Here is an 18,560-nt window from a genome sequence, read left to right on the forward strand (position 1 = left end):
GCCAAAGAGAAAGAATGCAGGTGTTCCAGCACAGGCTGGACAAACAAAAATAAAGTGTATTTTGAACATTAAAGCATGTAAAGAGGTTGTAGTAGAAACCCATAACAGGTCCCATCCTTTTGTGTACTTTAATTTTTACATAGACATACTATCTAAAAAAAAAACAAAAAAATGAAAAGATGAGATTTAAAAAAAAAAAAAATCTTTTTCTCTCCCCAGGTCGCCATTATTGCTGGGAACTTTGAGCTTGCAGAACTTGTCAAGAACCACAAAGAGACAGATATAGGTAAGTTGCAAAGAAGCAGCTCCTCTTTTCATTTCCATGCATCCATCCATCCATCCATCCATCCATCCATCCTTCACCTGTTTTTCCAGAGCCATTCAGCTCGTATTCCTGAATCTCCCTCCCTGGGATACATTTCAAATCCCCCCATGGTTTGATCCTCCTAAATGACCTCTCGGTATAATCGGCTCTGCAGGATTATGAGAGCATTGCCAAGAGGATGAAAGTTTATGTTTACACCAGGACAATCCTGTGCCGATTAGACCAGGAGAAATGATCAATGCTTCAGCCAGTGGGAGCTTTGCTTTAGTGGAAACTGATTGGTGGGTTTCCAGAGGTGTCGGCTGATCTGTGTGGTTCTGCGTGAAAGGATTTGATTAAATCAGCAGATGGATTTGATTGCAGTTGTTTTATTTTACAGAAGTTTTAAACATGTTGTGGGGGCTCAGAAAAACATTTAGAGATTTTTTTAATTATTTGTTTCTGTGTCAGATGAGATTGAGGGTTTGGAAATTAGACAACAACTTCTCAGGAACCCTGCACCCCCCGACAGAGGTCCTAGCTAAGCTTCTGATGTTCTAAAATCCTAGAAAGGTACTAAAATCTGAGAAATGTCCTAAAAACATCCCAAATTCTAGAAATGTCCTAAAATCATAGAAATGTCCTAAAATCATAGAAATGTCCTTAAGTCTTAGATATGTCCTACAATACTAGTCAATTTTCAAGTCAAGTCAATTTTATTTATAGAGCCCATTATCACAAGACATGGTTTGCCTCAGAGGGCTTTACAGTGTACGACATCCCTCTGCCCTTAGACCCTCACATCACCCAAGGAAAAACTCCCGAAAAAGAACCCCTGTAACGGGGAAAAAAAGGAAGAAACCTCAGGAAGAGCGGCAGAGGATGATTAAGGATTCCTTTTCCAGGACGGACAGACGTGCAATAGCTGTTGTAAATAACAAATGAAATACAATTGTGGCAAAAAGGAAAGAGAAAGAGAGTGGCGGGAGGGGGAGAGAGGGGGAGAGAGGCACAGCAATAATGTAAACAGTCGCATGTCATAATAAAATGACGATAGGTGCAAAATTATCAAATGCACTCTTTGATGATATTGTGGGTCATTGTGGGTCTATGATTATATTGATAAGAGTCTCATGCATATATTGATACAGAGGTGTCAAAAGGCATAGATAGGTGCTAAAATCCTGAAAATGTCCTAAAATCCTTGAAACTGCCTGCAATCCTCGAAACATTTATGGGGCTGCTGCGATTGGCCACTAGTCTCCTATCATTTTACAAAAGTGGCCCCCAAGTAAAGCGAGTTCAGTATCCCTGATCTAGCCTTAGTCATACGAAACCAAATGTATCTTTGTGCTTTCAAATGGTCTATTGAATATTAAGTAAGGATTCAAGAGGTTATTAACCCTAAAAATCAAAGGAATGGCCTGAAATCCTAGAAACTTTGTTAAATCTGAAAAATGTTCTTAAATCTTACAAGCTCCCTAAAATCCTAGAAATAAAAGAATAAAAGTGCTATGCATTTGGCCACTGCTTCTTTAAGGGTTCAGTGTTAAAGACTGCACCAATCTGAAATCTCCTGCCTGCATATGACATACACACATGTTGTATATTACATGGATGTTGTATGTAACATGGATGCTGTATATTACATGGATGTTTTATATAACATGGATGTATAGTGTCTGAGAGTTATTTTACTCTGCGTCTGTGTGTGAGCAGAGAGAAGAACGAGAGGGAGGTGAGAAGACGAGAAAGATTTATCACAAACATATAAAATAAAAAAATGAAACATTTTTTGAACAAATTCCATGTTTTTTTTCATCTTTCTATTTATTGCTTTGGTTGCTTAGCTGCCACTTACTCACTTATTAAGTTCTGGAGAGGCAGATTGCTGATGGAAACAGACTCAGCTCTGGTTTAACACCTGATGGAATGACATTTCCAGATTCAAAGCCTTGCAAACAACCTCAATGAATTACCAGCTTCAATCTATATAAGCAATAACATATAATGTGCAATGCGCTTTCTGAAGGCTGGTTTGTAGATATTGTCCTGTTGTACTGATGTTTTAAGCTATAAATGTTGACTGAAAACAGAAAATGTCTCCAGTCGGCTAAAATGAACACGGAGCCTTTGGAGTGGTGCGCAGAGATAGCTCGGGGATTACGAGGCCTCAGAGAAAATGAGGAAAGATAAACGAACAAATAAATATATAAAGGAGGACAGAGAAAGATGAGGTTGAGGGGGAAATGAATGAAGAGAGAGAGAGCGAAAGAGAGAAAGAGAAATCTAATCTAATCTAAAGATGTAATCCTGCAATTGTTGCCCTCTCTCATGGACGCCACCCACCAGCGGGCAGCCTTACACGGCAGCGACCTGCTGCAGGGCTAAATGGGACACTGTAGCGGTGCAGGATTACCCCTAAAACAACCTCGTTGGTGTCTACATCTGCTACACACCCACACCTCCCTCCTCCTTCACACCATTCCAACCCAGCCCCGAATTGCAGCTATGAGTAACCAGGATAAGCCAAAGGTGCTCAGGTAGTCAGGCAGCACCGTCCCCTCTCGTTTGGACGTCTTTGTTCGTCTCTGTCCTCTGTGAGCTGTTGGTACTGTGGATTTGGGGATGGGACATATTTACTTCTGGATTCTGGATAGGCCAGCATGGGTTCAGCCTGCTGCAAAGGTGGGTGCCTCCCACCCCCTATCCCTCCTACTCACTACCCCATGCTCTCAGCAGCTCTCTACTGCTCCACCTTAAACGCACACACACACACACACACACACACACACACACACACACACACACATCCCAGCCAGTCTCTCTCTGGAGATAGCAGCTTGTGTCGTGTAGCGCTCTCACAGGCTATATGCAGCTTAAGTGTGTTTAAGTGTTGATCATGGACTGTGTGTGTGTGTGTGTGTGTGTGTGTGTGTGTGATGTGGTCTAAACACCATAAGCCCTGTGGCTTTCACAGTTTCTCTTACTTATTGTGTCCAGATGATGTAACAGTTCAGCTGCGCAGATCTTGTATTGCCTCAGTTTTTAGATTTAACAACATTTTTAAGGCTCAATGACCAACCAGGTGCAACTGAAAAGGCCAGTAGGTGCCAATAGGTTTGTCAGATGCAGTTTTATTTTGGAAGATGAAGCATTAAAGCAAAGTGTCAATTGACATTAAAATGATCAAGGAATAAGGGCCTCCTGAATATTGAATTTGTTAGGCTTACCCAGAGGGCACGTCTCGTTAGCTCATCATTTTCAAGAGCTGTAACTAGGTGCTTGAAAAATTAACCCTTAGGGCCCGTTTAAATATTACTCATACTCGTTTCGCTCTGCGCACAAAATGCTTTTCTCAATCAAGCTTTAAAAAATATTTTACATTAATATGATTTTTTACTTTAATTTAGTTTATTGTTTTGACCAGCATCAGTCCTAGTCATAAATATCAACTATTCATTAATTTTTAGAATTTTAACCCTTTAAATGCCAGGTTTTTGTCATGATGCCTCTGTGTTTTTAGATGGGATATGTCAATGATTAGCAGCAACACTGACTGTGAATCCAAATGCCAAATATGGTAAAAATGACATCATCAGGTGGAAAAAATGACAAAATCCCAGAATGAGATGGCATGTTTACATTTTATTGTATTCCAATTATGAAAAAAGGGGCGGATAACTTACATATAAACTAGTATAGAAAAATAAAGAAGACATGATTTTGATCAAATGAACACTATGATAAGCAACTGTACGCCTGCTGAATAAATGCAACAGCCATAACCCATTGTTACTGAATGTGGGCCTCAGTTATCACTTATAACATATTTAAATTGCAACATAAGAGTGGGAAAATATAAAATGATGGAAAGAACTGGACTTGAACTTAGAAAATGAAGTGACAACAAAAGGTTTGGAGATTTTATGTTATCCTGTGTTTCTGCTGCTTGGAAAGCTATTTACAGGCATGGGTTTGTTTTAGAATTTAAAGTCCCATATAGATGTTATTGCCCCTCTTTTGCTACGGATGGTTATTTGCTCTGTGAAGGATGGTATTTTTCCTCGCACCCTGTACGATGCTCATATTTGTCTCCTCCTGAAAAAAGACAGAGATAATACAAATGTTACATCCTATCAACCTTTGAGTTTGCTTAACTCCAACCAGAAAATAATCAGACCGAAAAAAAGTCCTGACAAATTGGTTAAACAAATATATTGGTATATTAATCCATCCCAACTAATCGGGTTTCATCCCTGAAAGATTCTCCTTCTCCAATACCAGGTGCTTGCTAAATTGAATGTATTCAACTAGGCTGCCCCACTGTGCTGTTATCTCGTTAGATGCCCAGCAGGCTTCCAACCACGTAGAGTGATGGTCCATGTTTACCGCTCTTCAAAATTTTGGCTTTGGTTTGAAATTTATGACTCTGTTAAAGATGCTTTATGCTTGTCCCCAATCATCAGTTTTGACTAATCACGATAGGTCTCCTCCGTTCTTGATGTGTCGTGGTACCAGGCAGGGTTGCTGCCTCTCTCCTATGCTCTTTGCTTTATCTCTTGAGCCGTTGGCTGTAGCCATTAGAGCCAGTCCCCAAATCACTGGAATAAGATGTGGCACATCTGACTGTACCATGGGACTGTATGTGGATGATGTGGTTCTGACTTTTTCGGATGTGAGGCCCCCTCACATCATTCTGCCTATTTGGGGATCAGCATCCCCAAGAACCCAAAACTTCTAACTAACTAAACTATTTGGAACTGGTTGGTAGCCTTAAGAGCATGATAGTGAAATGGAAACTTCTTCCCCTCTCATTAATAGGTCATGTTAACATTATTAAAATGGTAGTGCTCCCTAAATTCACATATCTCTTTCAGAACATGCCCATTTGCCTCACATCCTCCTTCTTCAAGATGTTAGATTCTATTATCATGCCCTTGGCTTACAACAACCCCCCCCAGAATCTCGAAGGCTCGCCGACAGAAGCCCACAGAGGAGGGTGGCTTAGGTCTCCCTGTTGTGTCACTAACTGGAGCTTCCTTGTCAGCATTGTATTTTCTAAACCTGATATACATTTAAAATTTTTAAGCAATGACTTTATTTTATGTAACTCAGTAAAAATTTTGAGGCAAATCAAGGGTGTACTGAGTCTCCCAGAACTGTCTATTCATGCCCCTATATGCTAGAACCCCTGTTTTAAGCCAAGTTTGATGGATGTCGTTTTTAAGTGCTGGTTAGATAGGGGTTTATCAACTATCAAGGACCTCTGTATTGGTAACCGTTTTGCGTCTTTTACTCAGCTTCGGGCAAAATTTGATCTCCCATCTTGCCAGTTTTTCGATATTTGCAAATCAGGAACTTTGTTAGACAATTTTTTTCTTACTTTGATTCTATGCCAGAACAGCATCTCTTCTATGATATAATGACCAAAGACCCATCTCCAAACATGATCTCTCGGTTTTCTGTCCTGTTTTCTTTGGCAAACCCCTCTCTCCATATTATAGAGGCATTTTGGTCTAACATCTTTCACCTGTACAGCATCATATATAACAGGCAATTGGTTCTTGACAGTCTGTTGGTGTTATTGGGCTGTTCCAACAACTCTTTGGCTCTCCCCTCCCCTTTACAACAAGCCCTCATTTTTGGCATGGTCGTTGTAAAATGGGTTACTCTAAGAGAGTGAAAGTCAGAAATCCCCCCTGCTTCAAAAAGTGGCTTAATGACATGGTTTTTTGTCTTCATCTCGAGCAGATTCGGAACACTCTGTCAGACTCTCACATGAAGTTTAATAAGGTTTGGGGTCCTTTCATAGAACATATCAGGAGGGAGAGATCACAATCTATGAACTGACTGTCCTGCTCAGTTGCACTGAACTGTTTTTTTTGTATTCTCACCTGGAACTTTGCTACCCTAGCTCACACGGGGCCTGCCTTTATCCCCTTTTGTACCAGTGTCTTGGAATTCATTTCTGACTCCCAATTTTATGACTTGTTTCTCTGGGTTATTGCATCAACAATTTGAAACAATGTGAACATGTACATTTTCCTTGGTTTGTCTTAGTGCTGGCAGTCTGTCTACATTTTTTTAAAATGTGTTATTTTATTTTATTTTATTTTTATATTTTTTTTCTGTTTGGTTGTTTGCTGCTCCTCCCTTTGTTGTATTTACGTGTTGTAATTTTTTTTTTTAATTGGAAATTGTATAAATGAAATTTATAATGTTTAGTTTATTCTGATACAAAATGCTGTTATTGTTGTTATTCATGCAAAAGATATCATTTTAAAGATCTTTAGTATTCTTTATGATGGAAGTATCCAAAGGCACGTCAGATTGATATGAAGGTAGTTGCAGAAGCATTTAGAATTTGCCCCAAGTTGTTGTCCCCAGTGTCATGTGAATGGTAGATTATACTCTACGCTTCACAGTGGCTATGGTTAGATGCACATCTATATTACCCAATTATTCTGAATATGACAATATTATGAATTTGATGTGGGTCATATAAACAGCATATTCAGTTTAAATATTCTAAATTATGCTGTTTTCCCAATTTAGCATTTTCTGACCAAGACATGTGGGATATGCTGGTATTATTTGGGCTTTCTGAGCGTTATTGAGCATGTAAACAGCCAATTTGTAATATGCGTTTCAAATGGGGGTGTTACTGCTGTTTGTAACAAACGGCATTCCGTCTGTTGTCATGGAAATGTTGTACACAAACCAATGAGCTGACCTGTTCAAGAAGGTGAAGGAAAGGAAGAGAGTCCAACAAGTCCGCCACTCCTAGGAAACTGTGAAAGAATCCTATGTAAAGAGGCAAAATGGCAAACTGCTCCAGCTGTTCTACTTTTCCATATTTTGACATGATAACAGCATATTAGATGATGTTAATCAGAGTATGCATGGCTGCGTGTAAAATGGAGTGTTAGTGGAATATTTTTTTGCACGAGCAAAGTAAATGGCTTAGTTGGAATATTGTCTTTTCCTAATAAGGTCAATAAACAGACTATGTTCTGCAATGAAATGTACTCACTGATATGATTCCCTCTTTTGTACTGGCATAAAAATGGTAAACAGACATGTAAAGTTGTAATGATGGAGGAATGAAAAGGGGTGATAGCAGATGGAAAGCTGCCATTGCTGCTGGCTCATAGTTTTTTTTTGTGTGTTTCCTGAAATATATATACATCTGTGTCATAAAAACAGAAGGTGTTGGATGGTAAATGCAGATGTCTGCTGTTGTGATCATCAACATAGCAACAATTCACTGCGTATACTGCATTCTGTCTTGAAGTCTTGCTGCACAACAGTTCTGCCCACAGGCCAAATTATTCAAATCACACATTCAAATTCTGTTTTCAATCAACAGAAGGTAGAGGGAGTAATCTGCCTGTCACATCTGACTGAACAGCATGTAAGAATATTAGATTGCAGTGACAGCCACAATGTGAGTGTCTGATAAATGCTGGTTAAATGCTTTACAGGGACCAGCAATGAGCACCAGCGCTGCATGTTATTATTATTTTAATTTGAGTCTTGGAAGCTCTTAATCCACTAGCCAGTTATTCATCTGCCTGCTCTGAGGTTACTCTCTAACAGAGAGGAGATGACTAATTCAACTTCACTTGGTGCTTGAATACAGTGAATTATCATATCAGCAGGACATGCAGTGCTGCTGTAATTTCTATAGATGGACCCCTGTGCGGAGACAAAGACGCACAGAGCTGTGAGGTAGGACGCCAAGTAATTGGTGGAGCAGAAAGGGAGGCTTTTCAAAGGGCAATGACTACCACTTACGTAGGTAGCCTGATGTTTTCCATGTGGTTAACACGTGTGAGTGTGTGTGTGACCTATATGCTGTAGTTGATAGCTTGACATTGAAAGGGCTTTCCATGGAAACATGTTAGTGTGTAGTCAAAAATAGTGCACAACTCTGTTGAGAAGCCAGCCACCACCTACAGATAACAAATTGTTATTATTATTATTATTATTATTATTATTATTATTATTAGTTGTAGTAGTAGTAGTAGTAGTAGTAGTAGTAGTAGTAGTGGTAGATGTGGTAGTGGTATTGGTAGTATTGGCATTATTATTATTAATGGACTTGAACTTAGCACTTTTCCAGTCATTCAACCGCTCACAACACTTTTACACAACCGGTTAAATTTGCCTATTCACACACACATTCACACACTTGTGGCCGAGGCTACCGTACAAGGTGGTATCTGCTACTCAGTTTGATGAATTCATACACACTAACAGCAGCCATTGGGAGCAATTTGCGTAAAGGATACTTAAACATGTGGAGTGGAGGAGCCGGGGACCAAACCATCAAACTCCTGATTAGAGGACGACCCGCTCCACCACCTGAGTTTCAGCCACTTATTGTCATAACAACAACAAAAAAAAAAAAAAAATATATATATATATATATATATATATATATATATATATATATATATATATATATATATATATATATAAAATAACAACAATAACAATAATAATAATTATTATTATTATTATTTTCATGAACAATTTTTGAATTATTGTTATAAGTATGGAGGCCAATTTCTCAATTTCCAGAGCACAGTTATTAGAGCACTCAGTGGTTTCATGAGAGAACCCGTACAGCTGGAACACCATCTGTGTAAATGTTAAGTTACTGTATTTAGTTTGTGTATTAGGTTTTTTTTCTACATGCAAATTTAAATTTGACAGTATACATTTATGTCTTGTGAACATACAGATTTTCCACAGGTTTTGATAACAAGCTTTTGTGCTCATGATGTTATTTCACTTAAAGCAATGATACATATGTAAATAATAATAAAATATTTTCTAGCTCTCACAAATGTTTGGTTAGTATGTGACATATTTCCAATGGAAACATCTTCAGGCATATAAAGTGGCTGCACTTGCAGATTTGCATTTGGACTATTGGCAATAGGTCCACAGTTTAGATGTTTTTTTGATAGATGAGGATATTAGAGAAGAGAAATTTGAGAAATTGAGAAATTTGGCACAAACGTCTATGTTGACTTAAACTGATGGACTTAGATTTTGGTAGTTGTAAGTCAAAGGTCACATTTATCGTGACCTTATCTGTTTCATTTTTGTCTATGCGATAAAACACCTTGAGGAATTTTTTGAAATTTGGCACAAATGTCCACTTGGACTCACGAATTAACAGATTAGAATTATTGGGGTAAAGGTCAAATGTCAAGGTCACTGTGAACTCACAAAACATGTTTTTAGCCATAATTCAAGAAGTCATACACTCATTATGACAGTATTTCTTGAAAATGTCTAATAGGATAAAGGTGGCGTCTTTGTGTGATATTTGCTTAATAAAACATAACTCAACACAATATGACGGCATGGACATACAACATAAAAATAATCCATCAATAAATAGTTTAGCCAGCCATCCAACATATAACAATAAGCATTTTGCATGCACATAATTCCCTCTCTACCACCCTCGCCCTCTCCATTAATTCATGCATTTCCATATTTAGATAAAGACTTTCACTAGCAGCAAGGAATACAATAATACGCAGCATGTGCAGCTAAGAATTAGCCTGGGTCACAGCAGGGCTGAGGAACAACACAACAGTGATGGAAACAAAACAAACATTTAAAATAATAATAATGCAGCACAGAGTGTTAATTCCAAAAAATGCTCCTAAAAGAGGCTATTTAGTTTCTAAATATCTTACTTCACACACACACACACACACACACACACAGTGTAATCAATGAGTTTATGGTGGGGATGTCTGCAGAAGATATGTGTTGTATTTCCTCTCTCCATACAGCAGTAAGCCTGTGTAAGAATGATTGACAGCTGGGCATATTAGACCACCCGCTGCCAGAGTGTGATAATCCCACAGGGGCTATATATTGACCAAACACACACTTTCATACTAACTCACTCAAAACACACACACACACACACACACACACACACACACACACACACACACACACACACACACACACACACACACACATTCTTTTATTCCCATTTGTTTTTCTTTTTTCATGATTTACAGTTTGGAGAACTCTCTATTTGCTTCTGCATTTTAACCCATTAAGACCAGATGCAGCATATGTGTGTGTGTAGCTGGAGATCATTCTATCAGCACCTGAACATAATCCAATTCCTCCAAGAGCTCTGAAATCTGACTTAAAAATCCTTCCTTAACATCCAGAGCTGGCTGACTCTCTGCAGGTCTGTGCTGCAGGAAAACAGACATGCACCTGTCAGCTGGAGCAGGGCGGAGGGGACTCACTGTTCATGCATCAGGGGTTATTTTTATAGCTACACAGCCAGAGATTGCTGGCAAACCATTCTGTAATTTTAGAGCTGAAATAGTCAACAAGATTATTGTGTGAGACCACCATGAATCATTTTTCCAGTAATATACAGTTTTCTGATGAACTGTGATTGATCTCTGTTGATTGACAGTCATCTCCAAGACACTTACCATCATAGTATTAACCCCTTGAAACTTGGAGCAACATCACTTTTCTTGTGCTGCTTTCAGAAGTATTTATATATGTGCAACTTATTTAAAATACAGAGAAAAATGCAATGAGCCACTTGGTTAGAGATGTTCCAGGAGTTGCAAGAAATAAGTAGATTTAGGACAATATTTTTAAGGGAAAAAATGTCTAGGGTAAACAGAAAAAAGCTTTAACTTTCTTTTTTCATTTTTGAGGCAGAGTTTTGTACTAGTTTTCAGGTATTTTTTTTGTTCTAATTTCTTACAGACATGGTTCATTACTCCTTTCACTGCTTGTAGCCTTCTTCCCATGTTTTTAAAGAAATCAAGCCAATTTGCTCAGGTTTTAAAGGGTTAAAGAAATAGCTTGACTTTCTGGGAAATATGCTTATTGCTATATTATTTGCTGCATGCTGTATCTTCCTGAAGTCCTGTCCTCTCCGTAAAGTTGCCAGGCAACCAGCCAAGATTTCTGCTTGCAGCCACGAAATAGTGCGGCACAAAACCTGTCATCATAACACTTCCACTGTTATATGGATTAAGCAAATGAGATATATTGTGTAAATTATTGTTCTGTAGAAGTGTCCTGCCAATGTGCAGCCTTAATTGTAAGCTAAGCTAACTGACTGCTAACTGTAGTGTTGTATTTACTGGACAGATATGAGTTTTAACCCTTTAAAACCTAAGTGTTGTGCTGAGTTCAGATGCCTCTCACAAGCTATTTAACGTACTGAAATCTAAGCAAAGTTGTTTGATCTCTTTCAAAAACATGGGGAAAAAAGGTAAAAGGTCAAGGCAGGAATTACAAGAAACTCTTAAAAAGCCACAGAAAATTTCCAGAAAACTATATTCATAATCATTTCAATTATATATTTTAAATTATATACTTTTTTGGGCATGTGTTTTTAATTTTCTTTTTATTTTGCTTAATTTCAGGTAATTTTCGTATAACATTTTTTTTGTTTAACCAATTTCTTGCTATTATTTGGGCCATGTGATCTTACTCATTGCCATCTCGCCATGTTTATGAAAGAAATCAAAGGATAGATAGATAGGTAGATAGATAGATAGATAGATAGATAGATAGATAGATAGATAGATAGATAGATAGATAGATAGATAAACTGATTAGAATTTGGAAGTCAAAGGTCAAAGTCAGTGTGATCTCATGAAATATGTTTTTTGGATGACAATTCTTATTCGTATGACAAAACTTAATACAAATGCTTAAAAGGAGGAGGAAAGGATATAATGAAAAAGTGATTTATACCCTAAAGGTCAAAGGTCAACTTTATTGTGACATCATATATTCTGCGCATTACTCAACGCCATTTCTCAGTTACAGAACAGGAGATATTTGGTCAGATGCTGAAATCATGACACTAACCATTTTTTAAAAATATTATTTGGTTTTTGACTTTCGCTTTGATCAAATAGGCAAAAAATCAGTAAGTGTGAATAAGGGGGAGAGAAAGAGAGAAGGGATGACATGCAAAAGGGCGCAAGTTGTAGCTGCAGGTCGGATATAGGCCTTTGTACATGGAGCTCCTGCTCAGCCAGGTGAGCTACTGGGCGCCCTGATGACACTAATCTGTAAACTGTGCTGATTTTAGAGATCTTCTGTGCTGATGGGGGAAGATGTGTATTAACCATCCATGTTTCCACAGACATGGATGTAAACTGTAAGAAAAACAGTAGCCTGATGAGGATGGTTTTACCAGGCTAGAGGGATACAACCATGAGGGGGTAATTCCAGTCAGTCTATTACTGAAACTTGCAGAAATACCTGAGAGATGGTCCTTGCTCTTTCTCTAGGTGACACCTGTGCCTGCAGGAGGTGAACTCTGTGCAGTAAACAAAGTGGTGAGAGTCATTTAATCAGGAAAATATTGTGTATTTACATCCACATACATTCAGAGAGTAGCCCTCTCCTTCCTCTCTTGTTTATAGCCTGTTTTTGTGTTTGGCTCCTTTTCCTCCTCACCTCCTGAACTCTGGAGCCAGCTCTGATTGGTTTTGGCAGGAGCCGTTGAAGCTGAGGTCTGTCCAAGTAGTTCTACTGTATGTGGCTCCATTCTGCAGTCCTGTCAGTGAGTAACACATTCCACTGGCTGTGAATGTTGAAAGAGTGCGTCCGTATAAAAACAAAAGAAGCAGCATATAACCTGTATTTAATCCCGAAACATCTTTTGTTTAATTTAAAGCTGAGGATTAAAGATTTATACCATAGGAAATAGCAATTTACCATTTGTACCACTTACCATTTGAATTGTGGATAGGCATCAGTTTTTCAGGTCCCTTCACATGCTATTTAAGCCTCTGAAAACTGAGCAAGCATGTGAAGAAGGCATGTATATATATATATATATATATATATATATATATATATATATATATATATATTTATAATCACACCCACACACACACACACATATATATATATGTATGCTTGTTAAGTTGCTTATTAAGTCTCCCCATGTTTTTGAAAGACATTAAACCAATCTGCTTAGGTTTAAAAACATTAAAGCTTTCTTGAAGGCTGATCATTAAAAAAAAAATCTACTGTGTGTGTTGGGGCAAGGTGCATTTAGTTGATTTTAATTGATCGACCAATTTCAGGAATAAAATAATCAAGTAAGAAGTCCATCAGGCAAAAATGTTAACCATTGATTGGTTATAATTTGGAACTTTTCTTTGTTTTCCATCATTTTAAATTGTGCATTTTGGACAGCTGGCACAATAAAACAAAAAATAAACATTGTGATGAAAGTGTTTCACTGTTTTCTGATGGCTAATCAAAGAAAAGAAAAATATTCATCGAAAACGGAAATTATTGTTATTTTGGCCCTGTGGCCTATTTTTTCTTCTATTGCAAATACAAAAGCTCAGTAAAGTATGAAGTCTACCATTGTTACTTTTTCACAACAACAAAGTGGTTTTATATGTATTTAAATATGAATAAGTGAGAGCTAGTGTAAATTATTCATTATCTTGAAATGCTCTCTTTCTATAAACATGTAATGTGTGTGGTATACACACACACATACTCTGAAATCCATGCCATGTTGGACTTATTGTGCGAGCAGTGTATCCAGGAAGGAGGACAAATTGACTCACACAATTGCAGCATCCTGTCAGTATCAAGTAACTTAATTTTACATTGATACTGATTTTTTTTTTTTCTTTTTGTCGATTTTTGCATCACATGACAGCCTACATTTGTAGTTTTTCAAATCTTAAGTAGCTGAAACAGGTGTTCTTTTTTCCTTATGCAGAAAATGATTCTGTGAACAGGAGGTGGATATTCCCACAGTGCCCTGAGGGGAGCATTTTCTCAATAGGTGGGGGACAGCTGAACTACTCGTTAGTATTGATTGGGAACATGGTTAGATTGTAAATGTGATGTGGAGCTCTGTGAGCTGCATTTACTGATAAACACACTTTAGTAGCAACAGTCGAATATTACCTTTATTCTGTACAATAATTACAGTCATACTGGTTCAATTACATTTATTCTAATGCAAAATTTAATTGTATATTAATATTTTATTGATTATTTACACTCTCTGCTATCAGCTGTGGGTGTTTGTTTGCTGAAGTTGTTTTCCCTTATTATTGCACTGATCAGGAGCAGCACTCCTAATTTCGTTGTATCCTGTACTTTGTACTAGCACACATTACTGTTCACTGTCACTATAAAACTATGAAGGCTTTCTATCTATCTAACAGCACATTACCTGCTATCCTGACTGTGTGTGTACAAATAGGTGTGGTGTCTTCCAGTGTCAGATCCAGTGCATTGCTTCACAGACACATGCCACATCTATATCTATAACAATATTATAATTACAGATTACATTACATAACATAAAAAAGAATAAAAAGTAAATTACCTAAAAAAAACTGCTTAAAAATGACAATGACAACAATTATTTAAAAAAAACATATAATTATGATCATGATAAATGCAGTTCTCATTTTCCTCATTATTTTTTTTTTTTCATAATTTTCTAGATCTACTGATCTCTTTCAATTTGCTGGACATTTCTTTCCAAGTTGCTTACAGCCTTTTCCCGTGTTTTTGTCACTCAGGGATCAAAGGTTTAGATAGTTGTGGTGTCTGAATTCACCTGAAGAAAACTGGTGTAGATCCAGGTTTAAGAAAGAGTATGAATTGGTTTGTGCTTTTTGAAGAAGGTCCAAAGTCCTCCAAAAAGTAAAACCCAGTTATATCTCCATGTGGCCAAAAGTATGTGGACATCCCTGTCTATATGTTTTTCTTTACTTTTGGTTCTGGGCTGTTTTTTCATGGTTGTGTTTAAGCCCCTTTAAAGCTCATCTTCATGCTCCAGCATGCAAAGATAGTGTTCTGTCATGTTTTTAACATGACGAGCCCCGTGCACAAAACCAGCTCCACAGAAAACTGGTTCTTTCAGTTTGGTCCCGAAGGTGTGGAGGTGTGACAGAACTTGATTGGTTTGCACAGAGTTATGACCTCAACCCCATCCAACACCTTTGAGATGAACTGGAACACCGACTGTGAGATCACCCAACATCACTGTTGGACTTTACTCTGTACGTTTACCTGAACAGTTTAGCAGAGCTACAGCTATAGCTTCATTAGGCCATTTAATTGGACTACTGTGCTTGTCCCAGTATACAAGCATCGGGGGAGAATCCATTTATTGACGCAAGTATGTCCGACTATGCCACAGAAGACAAATAGGTTGACCTATTTCGTCACATACCAAACAGTTTTGCACGCACTCTTCCCTTTACTTTTTACTTTTTTGTCTTGTTTTGTTTTCTTCCCTTCTTCTTCTTTTTTTCCCTGGCTTTCTTCACAAATGTATGCTGTTTGACTTCCAGGTCAAAGCACAGAGACTATGGAGTATTTTGCAGAACACCTAGGCCAGTTCACATCTAGTTAAGGGGTGTACAGTACAAGAAAGAGTAAATCGACCAAGTCCACATACATCAAATCCAACTCAAACTAACACAATAATTTGAGTTTTTCTAACATACACAGTGTACATCTACAATGTCCTGATAGATGCAGTTTATAGATGTCTGAATGGGAGCAAATCCCTGCAGACAGATTTTAAAGTCTGCTGTAAAGCCTGAAACCAGAGGAGTGCAGACAGAGCAGCAGATTCATGCCCATACACTTGGATTTATTGAATTTCAAAATAAATATGTTTTTTTATCAAACTCTGGATCAATCACAAAAGAAAAGAAAATAGTATACCTGTGGCCCAATTGATTAAAAAAAAAAAAAAACAGTGAAGCACTTTTTGCTCTTTTTCTCCCATTGCAACTAGTTTGTATGAAATGGCAGAGCACAGTATGCAAATCTGCTCTCATCACTGCATTATTGCATACTTTATGACAACATATGCTTTGCATGTAGCCATCTGGTATGTTGCTCTTCAGTGGGGTCAGCTCTTGGATGAATTTGTATCAGTGTCTCTCCTTAGCTTTGAAGTTGTAGCAGAAAGAAAAAGGAAACAGAGACACTGAGCTTTAACAAGTCTTCATTAGCAAGGACAGCATGTGAGCAGATGACTTCACACAACAGCAGAGCAGGAAATCAGAGCTGAAGCAGGACAAGCACAGAGAGAGAGGGAGTCGCATACATGTACGTTACATCATATATAGGCAGGTGTGCACGCTGATGTGTAAGTGTAGCTTTAATGATGTATGGAGCCATCCCCCTCTGGGTTGCCTGGCAACAACAAGGATTTGTTCCAGGGAGAAGCTGCTCACCAGTCCATCGTTTGCTCAATATCTGATTTTTCCCTGTATCTCCTTGTTATTCCAGCAACTGGCTAATTCCAGATTCAGGATGCATGGTAACTTCCTAAAAGCAAACAAAGAATAAATCCAAACTTTGCATCACCAACTACTCATCAGTTAGCTGTAGCTTCAGTCTCAGAAACAGGCTTTATTTTTCTTTATGCAGCCAAAGTTTCTCCTGGAGACACTTTCACACTCAACCTAACCTGGGAAAAAAAGAACTGAAATCACAGGATCATTACTGTTTGAATAACATAACACTTATTGGCACCTCTCATGGTGGTATAGCCTAATCCACACATTTGAAAAGGTAATCTGATGGATGAATGGCAGCTTTATCTGTAATCAGCTCATAAAGTGAACCAGGTAATGCGGCACCATGACAGTCCAGTCTAAACCCTGAATTGACATCAAACTGAAAACAGCAATGAAAAGACAGAGTGGCCATCTTTCACATTCTGTGTTCTGAGTACGAAGAATAACCTCCAGACCTGTAGACTTTACAGAGACAACATGTGTAAAAGAGCTTTAAGCTCTTTCTGTAAAACCACTTATCCCTAAATTCTCCAAACTACTTTCAAATTGTGCTGTAAACTATGACCATATCAGGCGGGTTTCCCTTAACCCTTAATTTGCCCAAAATGAAATTGCAAATATAAAATACGGAAAAATGGAAATCATACTTTATTGAATCAATTTCGACAAAATTCCCATTTATTAGTGATGTAACAATTTACTCAAGATTCGGTATAATTCACAATACTGGACTCACAATACGATTTTCTCATGATTTTTTAAAATACAAAATGAGATAACAGAAAAATTATGACTGAAAAATATTCTGCTATTTTAAACAAAAATTATGCAAAATACTGCATTTTCTCTTCTTTTCTATATCAAATTAAAGAATCCCTTTTTATTTCTGAGGTAGGGTATAAATGCAAAACACAAACTATGCAATGAATACATTTCTGCACATTCACAATGTCCCCTGCTGTTAAAAAAACCTTTCACTGGGACAGAGGTGGCTCATGTGGAAAGGTTTGCTTTTGCTAGAGGGGAAAGCAGAGAGGGCGAGTTTGAAGAACTAAGTTGGTCTTTTCCCACTCGTGGGTGATAAGCTGGGCTCTCTCTGGCTCTCTCTGGGGTTGCAAATGTGATTGCCAGTGTGTTTTGGCTATGTAGTCGACATTAAGGAGCAACATGCATGGCGGGGCGGACTGGATCTCCTGATGCTGGCTCTCATGCTACATCAGCTTTATTACTTTCTGACTTAAGGAAGCTCAAATTCGCCACACTTCCGAAATGAAACTGAAGGGTGCATTTTCTATTTCAATATCGCCTGTCGCGGAGCCTCTGCTTTGTCTTATTTACTCTGGCGAGTTGGCTTTAGTCTCGAATGTGATGGAGGACGTTGAACATGCAGTTACGTTAACACGTTGAGCAAGCGAAGGCATAAGTATATTACACCTTCTGCTGTTCAAAAAAAGTATCGTGGTTCATTTTTTATTTTGTGGATTACATCCCTACCATTTATTGCGAAAAGGTTTTTAGGTTTGCATGAGGTGGTAGTTCAGGCAATTAAAAAAAGCCATATTTCACAAAATTGCAGTGGAAATACTTTTTTTTACTTTTATAGGTCACATTTGCACATTGGGCAGAGCAATGTACTGCCTCATCAGGATTGTGCGTATAGCCTGGCATACACCATACACACACCTGTGGACAGTGGTTTTGCTAACACTAAATGTTTTAGCCACTGGCATGTACTCTGCACAGGTAAACAGTTTCTAAATAGCTATGGTTGTGTGCTTGTCAGTAGGAACTGGCTCCCTCATGATGCAGCAGGTGTTACAAGAAGTGTTATTGCATCGCATAACTCTTCAAAAGTTGAGTGTATCATTGGGAAGTTTTGAATCCACGATTCCTCTGTGAAATCGAGGATA

General features: G+C 38.0%; 1 protein-coding gene across 5 annotated transcripts in view; it reads left to right on the top strand.

Annotated features, from left to right (window-relative positions):
- LOC121942216 (SH3 and multiple ankyrin repeat domains protein 2-like) overlaps positions 1 to 18,560 on the top strand; it is a 337,093-nt gene that overhangs the window by 169,755 nt on the left and 148,778 nt on the right. For all 5 annotated transcript variants that reach the window (XM_088081324.1, XM_088081305.1, XM_088081308.1 and 2 more), the window contains one exon: positions 220 to 286. In XM_088081324.1, the coding sequence (XP_087937450.1) occupies positions 220 to 286 (67 nt within the window). The remainder of the gene's footprint in view (positions 1 to 219; positions 287 to 18,560) is intronic.

Source organism: Plectropomus leopardus, chromosome 1 (assembly GCF_026936395.1).
Source record: "Plectropomus leopardus strain MGB_pleo_1.0 chromosome 1, ASM2693639v1, whole genome shotgun sequence".
Lineage (NCBI taxonomy): Eukaryota > Metazoa > Chordata > Actinopteri > Perciformes > Serranidae > Plectropomus > Plectropomus leopardus.